The following is an 18,605-nucleotide window of genomic DNA, read 5'->3' as shown; positions in this document are numbered from 1 at the left end:
AGTTTAAAGTAGGCTAACTGGATGTAGTTCTGCGTTATTTCTGTGACTTTTTAGCTCCTACAGTTAAGTGAATGTAATTCACTGTATACAACTGTCGTAATGTCGTAAAGCAATCTCACCAATCTAACAAACTCGCAGATGTTTGAGGGGAAACAGAAGCCATTCGCCTTATTAGAAGTCAGAAGAATGATAATTTAGAAAGTCAAGGTGAAAGATAATACACATACAGTGGCTTTAATGTTAAGATTTAAGTCATTATGAACATGTCACAATGAGTAAGTCAGATCTCCTGGGGAGATCTATTATATACAGTAGAACAAAGGGTATGAAAGAGAAATGTTGACTTGTGTGGTGATGATGCATGACTATGTACATTATGTGCCAACTCTGGGTTGTGGTGAAGTCTAATATTAGACTAAAGATCTAATGGATCTCTACGCAGAAGTTATGAATAGTGAAAAATATAAAAAAGATTTAGCCCTGTAGGGTTTATAAAACTATGACATATGTCAAAAGGCCTCTGGCGTGAGCAAAGGCCCAAAATAAAGAGAATAAAGGTGAAGATTTCTCTCTATATTTATATTTATTGTGTGCCAGTTGCATTGTTTATTTTATTTCACGATGTCAAAAAAATGCAAACCTCTGGATGATACAAACCACTGTGACAAATGGCAGAAAAGAAATAGTATAATCCTTCTTGAAAACAAAAAAAAACATTGTTTTTACTTTTTTAAGATATTTATGTTATTTTTTTTATGGTTCATGCTTTTTTGATTATGTCAGTTTGCGACTGTAAGATTTGTACATGAAATTAGTTTACTGTTCTTTTTCTGTACAGCAGTGCAAACAAATCCAATGTGAGTGTCAGCATGCTGAATGATACCGTGTGAATGTGGGGTTCATTTTCCCATGGTGCACCAGTCGTCACGGATGAGACGCATTGGCATCATGATGGTGTAATGTGTTTGAGAATGGTGTGTCCTCACCCACATCTTCCCACCCACTGCCAGTGGATTGCCCGTGCAACTAAATAAAAGCGTTTGCATGTTTTCGGGGTGCAGATCTGAGACGCTAAAAGAGTGTGGGATATGCTTGCATGATTGTGTCTGTGTATGCAAATAGGATTGTTTCAGGGTGTGAATGCTGCGCGTGTGTTGGAGAAAGTTGGAGATGCGAGAGCCTAGCAGACACAAGTGGGGCGTTCAATGTGAAATCTGTGTCATGTTCGATGTTTTTAAAGTTCAATCCTCCATGATATTTGCTATTGTATGTGTTGTACCCCCCCCCCCCCAAGCCCCCCACCACCAACTATTCTTGAGTGTCAGTCGGCTTGTTTATATCCATTAAATAAAAGTGACTTTCTTTTTGAGATATGCTCTGTTTCATTTAAAAACAAATAAAAGTCTTTATTAGTCGAAGTCCAAAGAGTGTTTGTCCTCATAAAAATACACTGTGCATTGCTGTTACATGCATAACTGTTCAAAAGTTTGGTTCTTTAAGATTAAAAAAAAAATAATAATAATATTTAGCTAAGTCACTTTAAATTGATCAAAAGAGACATTAAAGAGGACAAAAATGTAAATTATAAATATTGGCTGGTTTGTTTTTAATTAAATTCTATTTATTTATTTGTATTATTATTATTATTTTTACTATCTATGAAACACAGAATCTTGGGAAAAATGCTACCAACTTTCCACAAAAAATATAAATTACATTTTTTATTTTTTAAATGCAAATATTAATTATAAACATTTTTAACTTTAATAATAAGAAATATTTCTTGAGCAGCATAATATAATGATTTCTGAAGGATCATGTGACACTGGGAGTAATGATGAAAATTAAACTTTCATTATAAAAATAAACTACATTTTACAATATAGACATCAGTTTCTAAATTGTAAAAATATATGCCCCCTTTTTTACTGTATTTTTTATCAAATAAAGCCTTGATGAGCAGAAGAGATGTTAAAAAAACTTATCAAACCAAACTTTTAAACATTATGTACACTCACAAATACATTATTACAACATATATACCTGGAGGCTACTAAAAATGTAAAGGCAACAATAAAAAATGACATCAGATGGATTTTGTTGCCAGTGCCCAAATTAATACTCAAAAACAAATGATTCCCAATTTGCAGTAGTCAACTTGTAAGTGAAATAAGAATACACCAAGTTATCACATTGCTAGTCAAACTAAAAACCATATGGGGTATGAACAGTTCATGCTCATTATACTTCTTGAACATATTGCTGTTGCTGCCTTTATATAAATGCAATAAGCCAACTGTAGGCCATGCATTAGTAAAATCACAGTAATAGACAGCCTATTGTGGCTCATTGCATTATTTTTGAAACCACACAAAAATGTTGCTTCTAGCAGCTTCCTTGAGCTGTGTGTGTGAACATACCATCATATGGTGTAAGAAATGGCCCAGCTCAAAAATAGTAGACTTTGTAGAAAGTGGCACTGCAGATAGCTTTACATTTATCTCACCTTCAAGATGGAATCTATCAATCGATCGCTTTTATCAGAGAGCCAGTATCCAGCCATGGCTGCCACTGCCCCCATAAAGATGGAGGTGAACACCAAGTCCCCTTTAGCCGCCAACGTGGCCAATGCACACAGCACAACACCGAAGAACATCTGCTGCAGGACCTCAATCTCATCCTCCTGAATATCGTCAAAAAGACCCTTTTCTTCAGATGCTGAGGAGAGAGACAGGAAGATTTTGGTGAATTCAGAAACATCCACAAGTGCATTTTGCGTTACATTATGTGATTTAAAAATGTGACTGAAAAAAAAAAACTTTAATGCTAATATATCAATACTCAATAATACCAAAATACCATGAAGACAGACTCTATGATACACAGATTATACCTGTGTTATTTCATGTCTGTGAGAATAAAACTCACCTGTTGTCTGGCTCCTCTCACAGGTGTCGCCTCTGCGTGTGTAACCCACCGCACACTGACAGTGAAAAGAGCCCTCTGTGTTTTCACAGAACATACTGACCCCAGGACAGGCCAACACCTCCTCAGCGCACTCGTCTATATCTGCAGGAGAAACTAAATACAGCTGCGATTTCTGGCCCAGAGACAAATTAAAAAATGAGATGCACAGACAGCTACAATTATAGAACAAATAGACGGTCTTGTTGCAAAATACTAAATAATTAAAATAACATTATATGTATTGAAAAATTATCATGAGCTCGAGTTTTTGTTGTTGTTCTTCTCAACATTCTTGGTGGAAATGCTCTTTGTAGCCACAAGATGGTACAATTGCAGAAGAACTAATATGTGCCATTACAGACAAGATTAATGTTCTGTTCTTGTATGTTTTCAAGCTTGATACAGCAGCAGCAAATTCCCAAATGAAACTATAATATATTTTAAATGAATTAGTCCAGCCATTAATTAAAGTATGGCAATCAAGATTAAGGAACTTTATCCTTATCTTTTTTCTATACTACTACCCATATTTTGAAGAAAATACATGTATATAGTTATATAGACTACAACTCACCTATGCATCTCATGCCTGATGATCTGTAACCAGCAGCACATTTCCTACAGCGGGCAGGTCCTGCACCCATACAACCAACACAGGCCTTATCACATCCTGGAAAAGGACCAATCATAAAACAACTTGGTTACACTTTATTTAAAGGTGTCCTTATTACAGTGCAATTATATATTTACTAAGTAATATTAATTAACTACATGTACTTACTATATGCTTAGGTTTAGGATTAGAGTTTGGGTTACTTGCATGTAATTATGCATAATTTGATGTTATTATAATAGCATGTGCATCAAGGACACTGTAAACTAAAGTGTACTAACAACTTTTATTCTGTATTAAACCACAAATCATATTAAGTGCAAGTGTAAAATGTGTTACTCTGATGATCCATGTGTTGATGATAAACCACACTGACCTTTGCATTCATAAGAGCCATGGGTGTTTGAGCAGTATGTGTTGTCGGGACACAGATCCAGATCAGTACCACATTCATCGATATCTGTCAGTGTAGGAGTGCAGAAGTAAACTACAGAGTGAAACAGACCATGAGGTGAACGGAGCGTACAGTCTGTTCATCTCACTCACCCACACACAGGTTGTCATGCAGGATGAATCCGGTGTGGCACTGAAGGCACTGGTCTTTCTCTAGGCCCCCGCATGCTTTACAGTGCTCCGAGCAGCTCTGACCCGAAATTAGATGAAAAAGGGCCACACAGAGCACAGAAGACAGGAAGAACTTCCATGAGGGTGACATCAGGGTGACGTGCTTCAAACCCCCACTTTCCAAAAGTTTACTGTTAGAATGACATGTGACATGACATTTTAAATCAGGAATTTGTTTGAAGAAAAAGTTGATTCCATTTACAATTAATTTCATTTACAAAGACTTTATTTATATTATAGTATATTATGTTTTATATATATATATATATATATATATATATATGATGATTACTCTCAGTGATTTTCAATGTTCTAATTTCATGTTGTTATTACTGTAGTCTTTATAGTATTTTTTTTCTTGTTTATTGTCACGTGTTAGTTTAACTCTATTAATTGTATTGTCAAAATACTATAAGAAATTCCAAAAAGTTTTTATTTCAAGTGACATTTGGAGTTGCAGTGTGAGTATAATGTTGATTTTTTTTTATTGTATTTCTTTAAGTTAGGGGGCGAAAGGGGCGACCTAAATCATATTTACCATGCATGCTAAACCGTTATGCGTTAAAACATCAACACGCAGAATGCAAAAAATTTGAAAAGACCAGCATGGAATTTATGTTTGAAATACTCACAAACGGGATAGTGATGGTCCAGGAGGATTGTCTAGTTTTCGCTTTTAGGATTCAGGACGCAGTTATACACCCAACAGATCCGCCTGGGCGCAGTTAACGGAAAAATGACAAAGAATACTATGGAGAAGGTTTGCTTCATGCTTCATAATATTCTATCATCGACTGGTAAACGTACAGTTTGACTCATTAACATTAATTAAGTCCCGGTGACATAGTATGGAAGTCTTTCAGTGGTGATGGGCTGGTCTGTGAATATTAAGAGAAAGTCTTCGTCATAGTCTCGCTAAGTTGTTAAGATAATTTGTCCTATTGAACCGCATTTACCAACACTTGACCTATAGGCTACCTACTCTAAATATTATAATGTTTTAAATCCACTTTATATGTATGTTATTAGCTACAATGTTTCCAGGCTTCCAGCGCCGAGAAATGTAACACATAGGCTACCACCTGCTTCAGCTCATTCTGGAACTTGTGTAATGACACCGAGAATGCTATTTCTTTTTAAAATACACAACGAGTTAAAGCGGAAGAATTCTTATTTAGATTCATGATACCTGATTCATAGCAGATTTCGGGCCACAGTCATGGACGCACAAAACCCGCGCAACAGCAGCTTGAGGACACCGCGCTTCTCAAATAACAGCAAATATTTTTAGTCTGCAGTGGGTCTGGTGTACGATATTTTTATGCTGCCCCCTCCCAGCTTCTTTTTATAGACTCTAATTGTCTGTCCACTTCAAGTCTGATAGTTTTCTGGACTTGGTCTCCCGCTTCTACTGGTTGGCAGGTCTGACCAGCTGAAGCGTGCACCAAACCCTTTTAAAACCAGCAAACAGACAAACCTAGTTGTGAATGTCTGTATATCCCTGATAGAGATACATAATCTTGAAGACGTCTTTGATGTCAGCATTTATATCTGTAAGATGTATTTTTCAGAGTGTTTACTCATCTGCAATAAGTCCATAGGACGTTTTCTATCAGATGTCAAAAAGACGTTTATTAGAGATCTTTAAGATGTTTATGATTTAGAATGCATCTAAATAACTGAAGAACTGTCATCTTGAAGGAATACTCCGCCCCTAAATGAAAAATTAGTCATTAATCACTTACCCACATGTCATTCCCAACCCGTAAAACCTTTGTTCGTCTTCGGAACACAATTTAAGATATTTTGAATGAACACCGGGAGGCTTGTGTCCGTCCCATAGACTGCCAAGTAAATTACACTCTTAAGGTCCTGAAAAGTATGATTTTCATCATTTTCATTTTGGGTTGGAATAACCCTTTAAAGATATGTTTCAGATGTTTGTACACAGCAGATGCTTTCCAGATCAGGTGATCTTTAACAGACATCTTGCAGATATATGTGCTATCTGTTGGCTATATTCCCTCTATTATATAGGCCTACAACTCATCAGACCATGACAAACCACTAGTGTCAAAACTATATTTGAGAGCATTTCAAAATTTACCGTATAGTACAAAAGTACAAATTAAATATATATTACAGTCATATATAAAATATGTGAATAGCAATATTTACATATGAAATCTGTGTATAGATATTAGCCAAAAGCCATTTACAACCATTAAATAAAAGCTGAGATTAAAACCGTAAGTTAGAGGAAATTTCCTTCCAAATACCTATGAAAACATAGGGGTATATATGTAAAGGATGAATATGAAGGTCTTTTTAATCAATTTCTTTACTCCCTATAGCGTCTTTTCTCATTTGGACTTTTAAGCCCAACATGCAGACTTCCTTCTTAAGCTACTCCCAGAGATAACAGCCAGTTACTGTAAATAAGTCTGTGTTATTCCATATTCACATAGTATTCAAAGGTACTTCATGATGGCACATGTCTAAACTTCCTTGGTATTTCAAAGCATGCTCATAAAAACAGGGCATCACCATGTTTTTTGGACCTTCTGCATTTTTTATAGTTCATGTTATCTGTCCATAGTCCATACTGACAGATTGTGAGTGACAATCCAAACAATGTTCTGGTGTGACAAGGGAGTAAATGATACATCAGTGCTGTTCATGTTTGAGAGAAATTCTTTCCCCTGTGTCTTCCGTGTCTAGGCTGAGTGAATCAAATTGAGTGAGCATGGATTCAGTCCTCGCCCTCGACTTAAAAATGTTCTGCACTCCTTGGGCCAGCTTTCTCTGTGCCTTTTTCATCCACCACATCTTCTTCAACTTCCCGCTCATGTTATTTGGGCTCTCCAAACACAGTTCCATAAGTAATCCCTGAGACTGTGAGGGCAGTTTATAAAGCGGCAGGCCCCTCAACAGTTTTGGCATGTCATGCTCCTCATTGATGGGAAGTTCATGAACGTCTAACTGCACAAGGACAAACCGCTGAGCAGCACAGCCCTTCTGACGGTCAGCAAAAATGCAGCCCAATGCCGAAGCCAGAATATCTGAGGAGTACGTGGCAGGATTGCTTTGTCTTTCCACTGCAATTTTCCAATACAACTCAGCTCTCTGCAGTGTTGTTGGAGAAAGCACCAGAAGGGCCTTCCCTCCATGCTTTTGGATCTGATCGAGCTTAGAGTGGAGCCATGCGGCCGGGCCGTAAGAACCAAGCTCTGTTTGGTTCCACAGGTCGAGATATACTCTGAAACCCAGCTCAGAAAACAACTGGCCCAGCTCACACACCAGCTGTGGGTCCGTGGCTGAGGAATGAAGCAACAACACCTGTCCCATCATATCTAGGGAGAGAAATGAAGAGGGCATGAAATTATCATTATAAATTAAATTAATTGGAGAACTTTTCCTATGCTAAAAGGCTTATTGATAATAAGACACAAATGACAGTAAATAAACAGCTTGTGTACCTTGAGAATGACATCTTCTGTCCCATTTGCTAAGCGACCCTGTGAGAGGCACATATAAGAATGAAAAAACTCATCAAAGGAGAAGACTATCCAAGATGTAGATTCGTTTGTTTATTTATCAGAACAGATTTGGAGAAATGTGCATTACATCACTTGCTCACCACTGAACCCTCTGCAGTGAATGGGTGCCGTCAGAATGAGAGTCCAAACAGCTGATAAAAACATCACGATAATCCACAAGTGACTCACATGACTCCAGACCATAAATTAAAGTCTTGTGAAGCAAAAAGCTGTATACTTGTAAGAAACTAATCCATCATTTAATGGTTAATTCAAAATTTTCATTACATTTTCATTTCATTTACTAAAAATACAAGTCATCTATTCATAATATTGCTTTATTTAATCTCATCTGAATCAGGAGAGAAATATGCACAGATCAAGTACTGTTTACAAGTTCTAAACAATTATGTAAGTGGATTTTTAATGTGGGATGCCAACAGGGCATTTTTCACTGGAGGTAGTGTTATTATGGATTATGGACTCATATTTTGGCCAGAAGCAAAAAAAGAAAAACTTTGTAAAGTTTGTTTCTTACAAACATGCAGCTTTTCACTTTACAAGACTTTAATTGATGGACTGGAGACCTTTGGGCTACTTGTGGTTTATTTTGATATTTTTATCAGCTGTTTGGACTCTCATTCTGACGGCACCCATTCACTGCAGAGGGTTCAGTGGTGAGCAAGTGATGTAGTGCACATTTCTCCAAATCTGTTTTGATAAATAAACAAACTCATCTATATCTTGGATGGCCTGAGAGTGACTAAATTTGTATTCCTTAGAAATTTCACTAAAAAGAGTTTAAGACACAAAAAGTGGTCAGATGGGTGAAAGAACACAAAATGAAGAAGGAGGAGTTGAAAAAGACAAAGAGCACGCTGAGATGGAATAAATCTTTTATACACAGATCACCACAAAAATATGTGCCATTCACAGACACACATGAATAGAGCTATTGAGAGCAAAAAGATGGGCAAAAAAAAAAATTTTTTTTGAGAGATACAGTTGAGGTTTTTGTTGAGATGTTGACCACATCTCAACAAAAACCTCAACTGTATCTCTCAAAAAAATTTAAATTAAAAAAAAAAACGAAGAAGAAGAAATGACTGATCAGTTGGATTTTGACAGAACGGCGGTTTTTAGCAAACCAACGGTTTTAGGTTTCTAGCACAAAATATTTTTAATTTACTTTGAGATTTTTTATGGTTTTTTCAATTGCCAATTGCAATATCTTGATCAGTGTAGCAAGTGGTCAAAGAATGGCAATTAAATAAATATTGGTCTTATTTTAATATTAATCTTTCAATCTATTTATATTCAAAGATTATATATATATTAAATCTAATCAGTTTAATGTCTCTTTGCTAAATGAAAAATATTATGTAAATACAGTATTTAATATAATTGTAAAATATAATTCTTTATATAATTAAATGAAATATATGCAGTATTATTATAATAATAATAGTGTAAGTAATAAGTCACCCCCTACATTCTGTTGTATTTTCTTTGTTGTTGAGATGAAGAACATCTTTCTATATAAACAAAGAGATGCTGTAGATAGCAAATACTTACATTTGAGTTTATTCATCAGAAGTACTCCAAAAGCAGTCAGACAAACAAAGATCAGCGGCAGAAGAAGAAGGCTCCAATACTGCCGCTCCACTAAAACAATATAAAGTGAACAATAAACCAACTGATCACAACTGCCATACCCATCTTCAGTATAGTGAATCTTAGTTTTAGTACACTGAACACACAAATATCAATGTGATCAAATGACAATGAATGGCGGCTTTAAACAGGATATAAATGAGATCTTTCTTCTCATCATATACTTACAGGGATGTTGACAGTAGCGCACAATCTTTCCATCGACTTCAAGCTGCAGACAGAGACAGACAAAGATGAATGTTTACCATGTTCATTGTCGGTCTGCACTAAATGACTAATGAATACTGAAAGAAAGAACTCAAAAAGGCAGATGGTATCATACCATTACGCAGAGCTGCTGGTGATTCCCAGACCTGATATTCACAAACTTCCCGGATGCCTGCAGAGAACAAATATCATTAAAGTACTGCTATAAAACTGCTTTATAGCCAACTGGAAAAACAATTATTAGCTTTGACCTCAGTTGGAGCACATGCCATATTTCATTTCAAATGAATGAAAATTAAAGCAAACATTAAGGGTCCATTTAACATAAAAGGCTGTGCTGCACCTGGGAGTCAATTATTCAGTTTCAAAAGTCCGGAAGTGAAAGGGAGATCAATAGTGAAAATGATTAAATTTTTGCATTCTTTCAAATTTAAGTAATAAAAAATGTTATTATGAAATACATCACTAATAAATTATTACTAAAACGTAGAGTAAAAAAAAGAAAAAAGTCTTATATTCATGTTGCCCTTTTGTTTTAATGTTTAATCTGCTTTTAATATTTATTTATTTTACTTCAAAATATATTTTTGATATGGAAGCCTGTTTTCACCAAAGAATGAAAAACATTAAAAAGATAATTCTGACTTTTAAAAAAACATTAAAACATTAAAAAAAATTCTGATAATTCTGAGAAATGTCTCACATTTCTGCATTTTTCAAATTCTGAATTCTAAGAGAAAAGTCAGAAATGCGAGATGTTAACTTGCAATTGTGAGATTAAATATATATATATATATATATATATATATATATATATATATATATATATATATATATATATATATATATATATGTATATTTATGTATGTATATATGTATTATTCATTCATATTCTAAAAGCATTTATTTCAGGTTTCAATTTAAAAACCCTAGATTTCAGTTAGAGGGTAAATATTCCACGGTTCTTCTACGGTTCTTCTCATTTCATATATAACAGAAAATACATATAACCAAAAAGTATATTTACCCATAGTATTGTACTGTTTTCTCTCCAATCATTACAGCATTTCTGTCTGAATCCTTCAACTTCCGTGCATTTTCCATCTGCTTTGAGCTGACACGGCCACAGTTCGGCTCTTATCCTGCAGGGCACTGTTAAATTCCAGCTTAGCACCGGCTTACCATCATTTGTCTTGATGTGGGCTAAAGACACTGACATGTTGCTCAGGACATTGGTTTTAAACTCTGCCAGTGGAAAAAAAAAATGTGGGAAGACAAAATAAATCAAGATGGTGTTGAACATCCTCCATATCCAACGCACTAATGCTTTTTTTTTTTTAATTATTTTTAAGATTCTCAACCAAGAAGCCAGGGTCCCTTAAGCGGCACTAGATTATTTAAAATCTAATTTTAAATAATTTTCATGTAAATAATTGAAATCTTATAATGAATATACATCATACACTAGTTATTTTATAGGGTAGAAGTAAAATAAATAAATAAAATATTATTCGCATAATTATATTTTACAAATTTGAAAAAGTATTTAAATTTATTTTAAATGTTAAAAGATTATATATATATATATATATATATATATATATATATATATATATATATATATATATATACACACCTTTAGAAATATATGTACTGAGAAAAATGGTGATGTGTTCAATACTTATTTTACCCGCTATGTGTGCGTATATTTATTTATTTATTTATTCATACAATATAATCCTTATCAAGTAAATCACAAACGACTTAAAAAGTCATGGCATCTCTGAATATGATTTTACCTGTATTTTCTTCAAAAGGACAGATTTCTGCACGAACTGAAACATTTTTCCATGCCTGAAGCATATACAAACAAGGCAAGTTAAAATAATATACTGAAAGAGACTTTAGCAGGCATTGTTTTGAGTGTGTGCATGTTTGAAAAGCACAGTACCTGGAAACAAATGCAGTCTGTAATTGACACCAGTGGAATGTTATTACTTGGCAAAGGCTATGAGAAGAAAAGGTATGGTAAGTTACCAAAAAATGATGGCTGATGGAAAGCACAAACTGGTTTGTACACTCTATTGTTTGTCTGTAATAAACCCTCAGGCTGTGTTGTATGAACAGAAATAATGTGCAAGTTCACTGACCCAGCATCTCCCTTCTCTTCCACGTTTCATACACAGGGACAGGTGTTCAGAAGCTCCTTCATCCTTATCGACTAACAGCACCTTAACCACACTCCCCTGTATTTCAGTGGAGACCCTGGGACCTGAAAATGAAACATGGTGTAAATGAAATTTGCTCATCCGCTATGGTCTTTTATCCTACAAACAAAGAGTTCTGATGTCAAATCTATTTTTTTTTGTTTTATTCTCTTAAATCTCTTTAGAAAACCATCTATTTAAACTCAGAAATCAAACCTCTCATCCAAAGAACCTACTGTATAACTTATAAAGGCTTTTTTTTTTAGATTACTGTAGAATTTGAGAAATTTACAACTGAATCAGTCTGAACATACCTTTGCACTGCTCTATGTCCTTGAGATGAGATAAGGAACACACTGCCAAGATAAAAAAAAACTGTCTATAAAAAGTCACATCACATGCATTTTGAACAAAACATGCTGGAAAATGAAACCATCACTGATCATGTCACTACTTTATGTTGCAATATAATGCATTTGAATATATATTCCACTTTTAATCTTTTGGTAAAATATAACACTTAAATTCAACAAGACTAAAGTTGTGTGAATGAAAATGGCATAATGACAACATATCTACTTTAAAATATAATTAGTGAATGTAAGAAACATACACTTTTAAATACTAATAAGTAAGCAACACTTGTATAGGCTACTGTTGTATATGTGTATCTAGGGTAAGTTAAAAGAATAGTTACCTGTTTTTAATGTAGGGAATACATTAATTTCACTTTCACATGGCTCAGTGAATGATCGAACAGTGATCTTCATTGTTCTGCCAAAGTCAACATCATCATACTCCACCAGAGTCAGCTGCACCACACAAAGAGAAACACTGAGGTATATATTTCAATTAAATACAAAATAAACTATTAATTTTAAAAGTTCAAATAGTACACTGTCATCTATCTATCTGACATGGTTTAACAATTTTATGAAGCTACGAGAATACTTTTTCTGCGCAGAGAAAACAAAAATAACTTTATTCAATAATTGCTTCTCTTTCATATCAGTCTTCGATGCACCTTCACGAGACTACCATGCATGTGGATTCACATGCATATGAATTATGTTGTATTTGATCAAAAATAACTTAATTCCTGTTTTAAAGATGAACGAAGGTCTTATGGGTTAGGAACAACATGAGGGTGAGTAATTAATAACACTCACTAATAACACTAATGACACTCACATTGAGAAGTTTATGCCTTGTGGTAGTAGTCACTGTGAAGTCTAATCTCTTGCACCACTCATACTGCATTTCTGCTGGTTGGTAGCATATTATAATAGTAGCTACATGAAGAGAAGACATAGAGGTGAGCTTTAATAATGCACTGCATGACAGAGTGGTGAATCCACTGCTGTCTTTCAGAAAAAGCTAATACAGTTTGAGAAAATCAGTTTGCTTAAGTACATTAGCACTAATAAACAAATGAAGTGCTAAGACATATTTTGAGTTTTTAAGTTCACTTGGTCTACCTTGATCTAGCCGGTCTTCACAGAGAGAGTATTCTTCCTGTTGAAAAGTATAAGATGTTAAAGGTTTTAATTGAAGATGCACTTTGTACAAATACATTTTGTTATGAATGTTCAAAACACTTACCCTTTGATCTTCTGATGTGTCGTTTGGCATGGAAACACATCCTGAACCCGAGTCCCCTGAAATTAGAAAAGTTAGTGTAAACATAAACCATTAGGCCAACAGCTGTAATGTGCTGTAACTGTAAAGGACTCACCACTGCTCTCCTCTTTATATTCTGATCTCTCAATATCTCTGTCCTCCTCCTCTTTGAGATCTGGAATAACACTCAGCTGGATGTTGACCCACAAACAGGGTTTGCAGTCCTTCTTGTGGCAGCACAGTTGTGGCTTCACAGCCAGAGAACACACATACACAGGACCACAGACCACATCAAGTGGTGTGATAGGATCTGTATTTCTCACCCTGCAGTTTAGGGCCTAAAAACACAAACATACTCCAGGTTACAAACAGGCTATCCTGGAAAAATGGTTTAATTAGCTTTTGAATGTACTTTTTTTTGACATGCATAATTGATGTAAAATTTCAATTAAATCTCAAAACTCACTTTACCAAAAACATAACTTTTAGAATAATACTATACAAGATTGTGCAAAAATTCCATTTTTATTAAATAATGTTTTAGAATTTCATTTTTATGAAACAAATGTATATCCAAAAACAATTATTATTTGTATTTCAAAAATATTTGGAAGTATTATCAGCCTTTAAAATGTATAAAAAAAAACAATAATAATAATTATGTATTCAGGAGAACTCCACTAAAAATTTATTTGAATTAATCCACTGAAATTCCAGCTAATTAAACGTCTAAAAATTTAGAGAGAGGAAAAAAAAATTTTTTTACAACTTTTTCGAAAATAGCATTTGTCTACTGCAGGAAAAAATCAGAGGGAGGAGAAGATTCAACATTTGTGGCAGGAGCTCTGTGCTTATTGTGCTTCAAGGAAGAAAAGGAGGAGGATAAAGCTGCCCTGGCTTAGCTCAGAACATTGTAAGGAGTGAGCTCACTACCACCCATCGAGCTGAGTGGCACAAAAAGAGGGGCAAGGAGAAGGCTCACAGATCTCATCTGTACTCAAGACGAGGTTGATAAACATCTCAGCAGCAGTTACAGCGATACCTTGGACCATGTTGCACATTGATAACCCCAACGGAACCCAGTGTGGCATTTAACCTCAAGGACCCAACCCTGAGAGAGGTTCAGGAGGTTTTCAAAGCAGCTCAGACAAACTCAGCACCAGGTCCAAGTGGAGTGCCCTATACGTGGTCTACAAGAAATGGAAATTACAATGGAAAATTATCAAAATGATCTGGAGGAAGGGGAAAGTGGTGCAGCAGTCGAGAAGATGGGAAGGGGGAGAACTCAAGTAACATCGAGCAGTTCAGGGTCATCTCACTCCTCAGCATGGAGGGGAAGATATTTTTTCTCCTACTGAATGAGAAAGGTGATTGCTGTGCAGAAAGGTGGTATCCAGAAAGTACCAGGCTGCAGTGAGCACATAGAAGGTGTCACCCAGTTAATCCGGGAGTCTTGGGAAGTTGACGGTGATCTTGCGGTGCTTTGGCTTGACCGCACAAGCTGGTGGAAACCCCACTGATCTGAAATCATGTTCCAGATAATATCAGGGACCTCACTTTGAACTATTACAGTATATGTAGTGGACAGCACATTCCAGGGCCCAGTTTATGGCAGGGCCCCTCTCTGACCACTATAGTGGACAAAGGTTTGCTACATTTTGATTGGATCTTGGTAGACTTACATAAGCAAACTCTCCAACGGCATCAGATAAAGATGCCAGGACAACAGCCAGAAACCTCTTAGAGGGCAAGAAGAATAGCTACCTTTGGTACAAAGCCCGGGAAGGACAGGACTTCCTATTGGTCAAAATGCAGTTTCTGCCCTTCACTCACCAACACCAACTGATTCCTCAGGTTTTGGTCTGTGATCACCATAAAAAGTCCTTAAGACCTCTGGACGTAACAGCAGTGGGATCACAGAGTTCCATTCAAATCCATTCATAACTATGTTCTCAAATATTAAACAGATGCAAACTACAACACACACGTCTTATACTTATTCAGAGAAAGATTTTGATTTCTGCTACAGGTCTCAAAATAGTTGGGACGGGGCATGTTTACCATGGTGTAGCATCTCCTTTTCTTTTCAAAACACTTTGAAGACGTCTGGGCATTGAGGCTATGAGTTGCTGGAGTTTTGCTGTTGGAATTTGGTCCCATTCTTGCCTTATATAGATTTCCAGCTGCTGAAGAGTTCGTGGTCGTCTTTGACGTATTTTTCGTTTAATGATGCGCCAAATGTTCTCTATAGGTGAAAGATCTGGACTGCAGGCAGGCCAGGTTAGCACCCGGACTCTTCTACGACGAAGCCATGCTGTTGTTATAGCTGCAGTATGTGGTTTTGCATTGTCCTGCTGAAATAAACAAGGCCTTCCCTGAAATAGACGTTGTTTGGAGGGAAGCATATGTTGCTCTAAAACCTTTATATACCTTTCAGCATTCACAGAGCCTTCCAAAACATGCAAGCTGCCCATACCGTATGCACTTATGCACCCCCATACCATCAGAGATGCTGGCTTTTGAACTGAACGCTGATAACATGCTGGAAGGTCTCCCTCCTCTTTAGCCCGGAGGACACGGCGCCCGTGATTTCCAACAAGAATGTCAAATTTGGACTCGTCTGACCATAAAACACTATTCCACTTTGAAATAGTCAATTTTAAATGAGCCTTGGCCCACAGGACACAACGGCGCTTCTGGACCATGTTCACATATGGCTTCCTTTTTGCATGATAGAGCTTTAGTTGGCATCTGCTGATGGCACGGCGGATTGTGTTTACCGACAGTGGTTTCTGAAAGTATTCCTGGGCCCATTTAGTAATGTCATTGACACAATCATGCCGATGAGTGATGCAGTGTCGTCTGAGAGCCCGAAGACCACGGCCTTGTCCCTTACGCACAGAGATTTCTCCAGTTTCTCTGAATCTTTTGATGATGTTATGCACTGTAGATGATGAGATTTGCAAAGCCTTTGCAATTTGACGTTGAGGAACATTGTTTTTAAAGTTTTCCACAATTTTTTTACGCAGTCTTTCACAGATTGGAGAGCCTCTGCCCATCTTTACTTCTGAGAGACTCTGCTTCTCTAAGATAAAGCTTTTATAGCTAATCATGTTACAGACCTGATATCAATTAACTTAATTAATCACTAGATGTTCTCCCAGCTGAATCTTTTCAAAACTGCTTGCTTTTTTAGCCATTTGTTGCCCCCGTGCCAACTTTTTTGAGACCTGTAGCAGGCATTAAATTTTAAATGAGCTAATTAAGTGGATAAAAGTGTAAAATTTCTCAGTTTAAACATTTGCTACGTTATCTATGTTCTATTGTGAATAAAATATTGGCTCATGTGATTTGAAATTCCTTTAGTTTTCATTTTATTAAAATTTAAAAAACGTCCCAACTTTTCCGGAATTCGGGTTGTATGACAGTTCAGTCTTTTCCCATCATGTTTGGACTTAATGTGTTCATAACATTGCCAAATGTATTGTGGTTTTGATTGTGGTTTTGTAAGTGAATAATGATTGGTAAAGTTTAGTGACATATTCTACATGTGGGTTTGCACTATGAAAATAAATTCCACAGGAGGAAAGAAGGGTGGGCCACTCTGATGGAAACAGCAAATCACAGCCTGGAAATGGAGAAGTCGCAGATTGCAATCTCCTCCTCATAGAAAAGAGATGAAGGTCCCTTCCCAATAGACGCTCCTGGTTCTGAGTCCTGTCAGGGAAAAGACACTAACGGAGCAAGTTTTTGAGTATTTAATCCAGGAAGACTGTAACAGATACCTCCGTTCTGAGTCATGCAATGGAAAATACGTTAACAGACACACTGTTCTGAGTCTAAGTCTTGTCAGGGAGAGACACTAACAGAGCAAGTTCTGTCTCTCTGGCCTGCAAGCGTGAGACAGCAACAGAAACAACCCGTTCTGAGTCACAACCCATCGCTTCGGGTTCAAGGCTGTCGAAACGGATTCCTGCTCCTTTCCCTACTTCATTGCTACCAGCACAACCAGTGGATAAAGTCACCCCAACCAGATTTTTGTTCTATGTGATGTTTTTGTACTGCTATAATAATATAATATAATATAATATAATATAATATAATATAATATAATATAATATAATATAATATAATGAGGTACATATAATACACTGAGCAGGACACCACAGAATTTTTTCAAACATATATCAGAAATATACAAATGAACTAGTAGTCTAAAAAACAAACATGTTTAATGAAAGAACATTCAACCTGAGAACAGATGACGTTGTTTTCTGGGTTGTGTGTGACTCGTTCCAGTGAAGACACACTTCCGCTGGCCATTAGGAGCAGTTGGACTATCCACCACGTCAACTTCATTGCGCAACAGTTTCACTCTCGTATCCAAGACATTTAATCGAAACTGGTCAAGAAATAAAAAATCTTGTAGATTCTATCCGTCGCTATGTTGTCTCTATGAGGCTTTAGGAGAACCCAAGATGACCATATTCTGATCGGCTCTGATACACAGTCCATATCCACCGTCCGGTTCTCGAGTTCCGCCGAGCAGGAAGCGTGAGGGATCGCAGTTACACGGCATACCGTCTCGTCTGTCTGTAAGGAGATAGAAATGATCAGTGTTTTATTTTTCCGCGATTCAAACTTTTAGCTCTTGTAATAAGCTATCGGATTTGATCTTCTGCTTCTAAACGTCGGTTGATCTGTGTTTGGTAAGAAGTCACCTGGCTTCCTGTATACCCAGGTGTGTCTGCGTGTATGACAGATTGACACAACGTGGGTGGACATGAATCATGTTCGCTGCTCTGACTGGAATGCCTGGATTTCTGATACATGTTAAAGGGCAACGCGTATTGTTCTCATTTATTGAACTGTAGCTATGTAAACTTTATTTCCACTCCAGTTCAGAGAACATTCAATGGTAACATTCCCACAATGCTAGAAATTTTTTTTTTTTGTAACATTCGCTCAATGTTTTATCTATCGTTCATAAATATGTATCTTTCTTTATATATATATATATATATATATATATATATATATATATATATATATATATATATATATATAATTATTATTATTATTATTTTAATTTTTTTAGATGTTCTGAAAATATTCAGAAATAATGGTATTTATGGGAATGTTAACGAAACCTTT

General features: G+C 36.1%; 2 protein-coding genes across 2 annotated transcripts; both read right to left on the bottom strand.

Moving 5' to 3' along the window:
* Positions 1 to 1,343: 1,343 nt before the first annotated feature.
* On the bottom strand, positions 1,344 to 4,335 carry LOC132126603 (protein disulfide isomerase CRELD1). Its single transcript, XM_059537965.1, has 5 exons — positions 4,127 to 4,335; positions 3,957 to 4,040; positions 3,542 to 3,637; positions 2,929 to 3,069; positions 1,344 to 2,718 (listed from the first exon to the last, which is right to left on the bottom strand). Exons 1-5 carry the CDS (start codon positions 4,293 to 4,295, stop codon positions 2,498 to 2,500), a joined length of 711 nt encoding a protein of 236 aa, XP_059393948.1. The 5' UTR covers positions 4,296 to 4,335; the 3' UTR covers positions 1,344 to 2,497.
* Positions 4,336 to 6,286: 1,951 nt separating this feature from the next.
* Positions 6,287 to 18,357, bottom strand: il17rc (interleukin 17 receptor C). Its single transcript, XM_059537817.1, has 16 exons — positions 17,703 to 18,357; positions 13,567 to 13,789; positions 13,434 to 13,489; positions 13,310 to 13,346; positions 13,023 to 13,123; positions 12,529 to 12,643; positions 12,146 to 12,187; positions 11,775 to 11,896; positions 11,576 to 11,632; positions 11,424 to 11,478; positions 10,652 to 10,869; positions 9,740 to 9,796; positions 9,586 to 9,628; positions 9,319 to 9,408; positions 7,684 to 7,722; positions 6,287 to 7,557 (listed from the first exon to the last, which is right to left on the bottom strand). The coding sequence occupies exons 1-16, from the start codon at positions 17,808 to 17,810 to the stop codon at positions 6,872 to 6,874; spliced, it is 2,049 nt and encodes a 682-aa protein (XP_059393800.1). The 5' UTR covers positions 17,811 to 18,357; the 3' UTR covers positions 6,287 to 6,871.
* Between the last annotated feature and the right edge of the window lie 248 nt (positions 18,358 to 18,605).

The sequence above is a fragment of the Carassius carassius genome, chromosome 44 (assembly GCF_963082965.1).
Source record: "Carassius carassius chromosome 44, fCarCar2.1, whole genome shotgun sequence".
NCBI lineage: Eukaryota > Metazoa > Chordata > Actinopteri > Cypriniformes > Cyprinidae > Carassius > Carassius carassius.
Note: the sequence above shows the minus strand (reverse complement) of the source record. Positions and strands in the feature narration are given on the sequence as shown.

Excerpts from the sequence above, each read along its gene's own strand:
- LOC132126603 (XM_059537965.1), bottom strand. The coding sequence starts at position 4,295 with ATGTCACCCTCATGGAAGTTCTTCCTGTCTTCTGTGCTCTGTGTGGCC. Across the intron at positions 3,638-3,956 it reads TGGCTCTTATGAATGCAAAG|GATGTGATAAGGCCTGTGTT; the intron begins GTCAGTGTGGTT and ends GTCCTTTTCCAG. Across the intron at positions 3,070-3,541 it reads ATCAGGCATGAGATGCATAG|ATATAGACGAGTGCGCTGAG; the intron begins GTGAGTTGTAGT and ends TTTCTCCTGCAG.
- il17rc (XM_059537817.1), bottom strand. The coding sequence starts at position 17,810 with ATGAAGTTGACGTGGTGGATAGTCCAACTGCTCCTAATGGCCAGCGGA. Across the intron at positions 12,644-13,022 it reads CAAGGCATAAACTTCTCAAT|CTGACTCTGGTGGAGTATGA; the intron begins GTGAGTGTCATT and ends TGTGTGGTGCAG. Across the intron at positions 7,558-7,683 it reads CAGAAGATGTCATTCTCAAG|ATATGATGGGACAGGTGTTG; the intron begins GTACACAAGCTG and ends TTCTCTCCCTAG.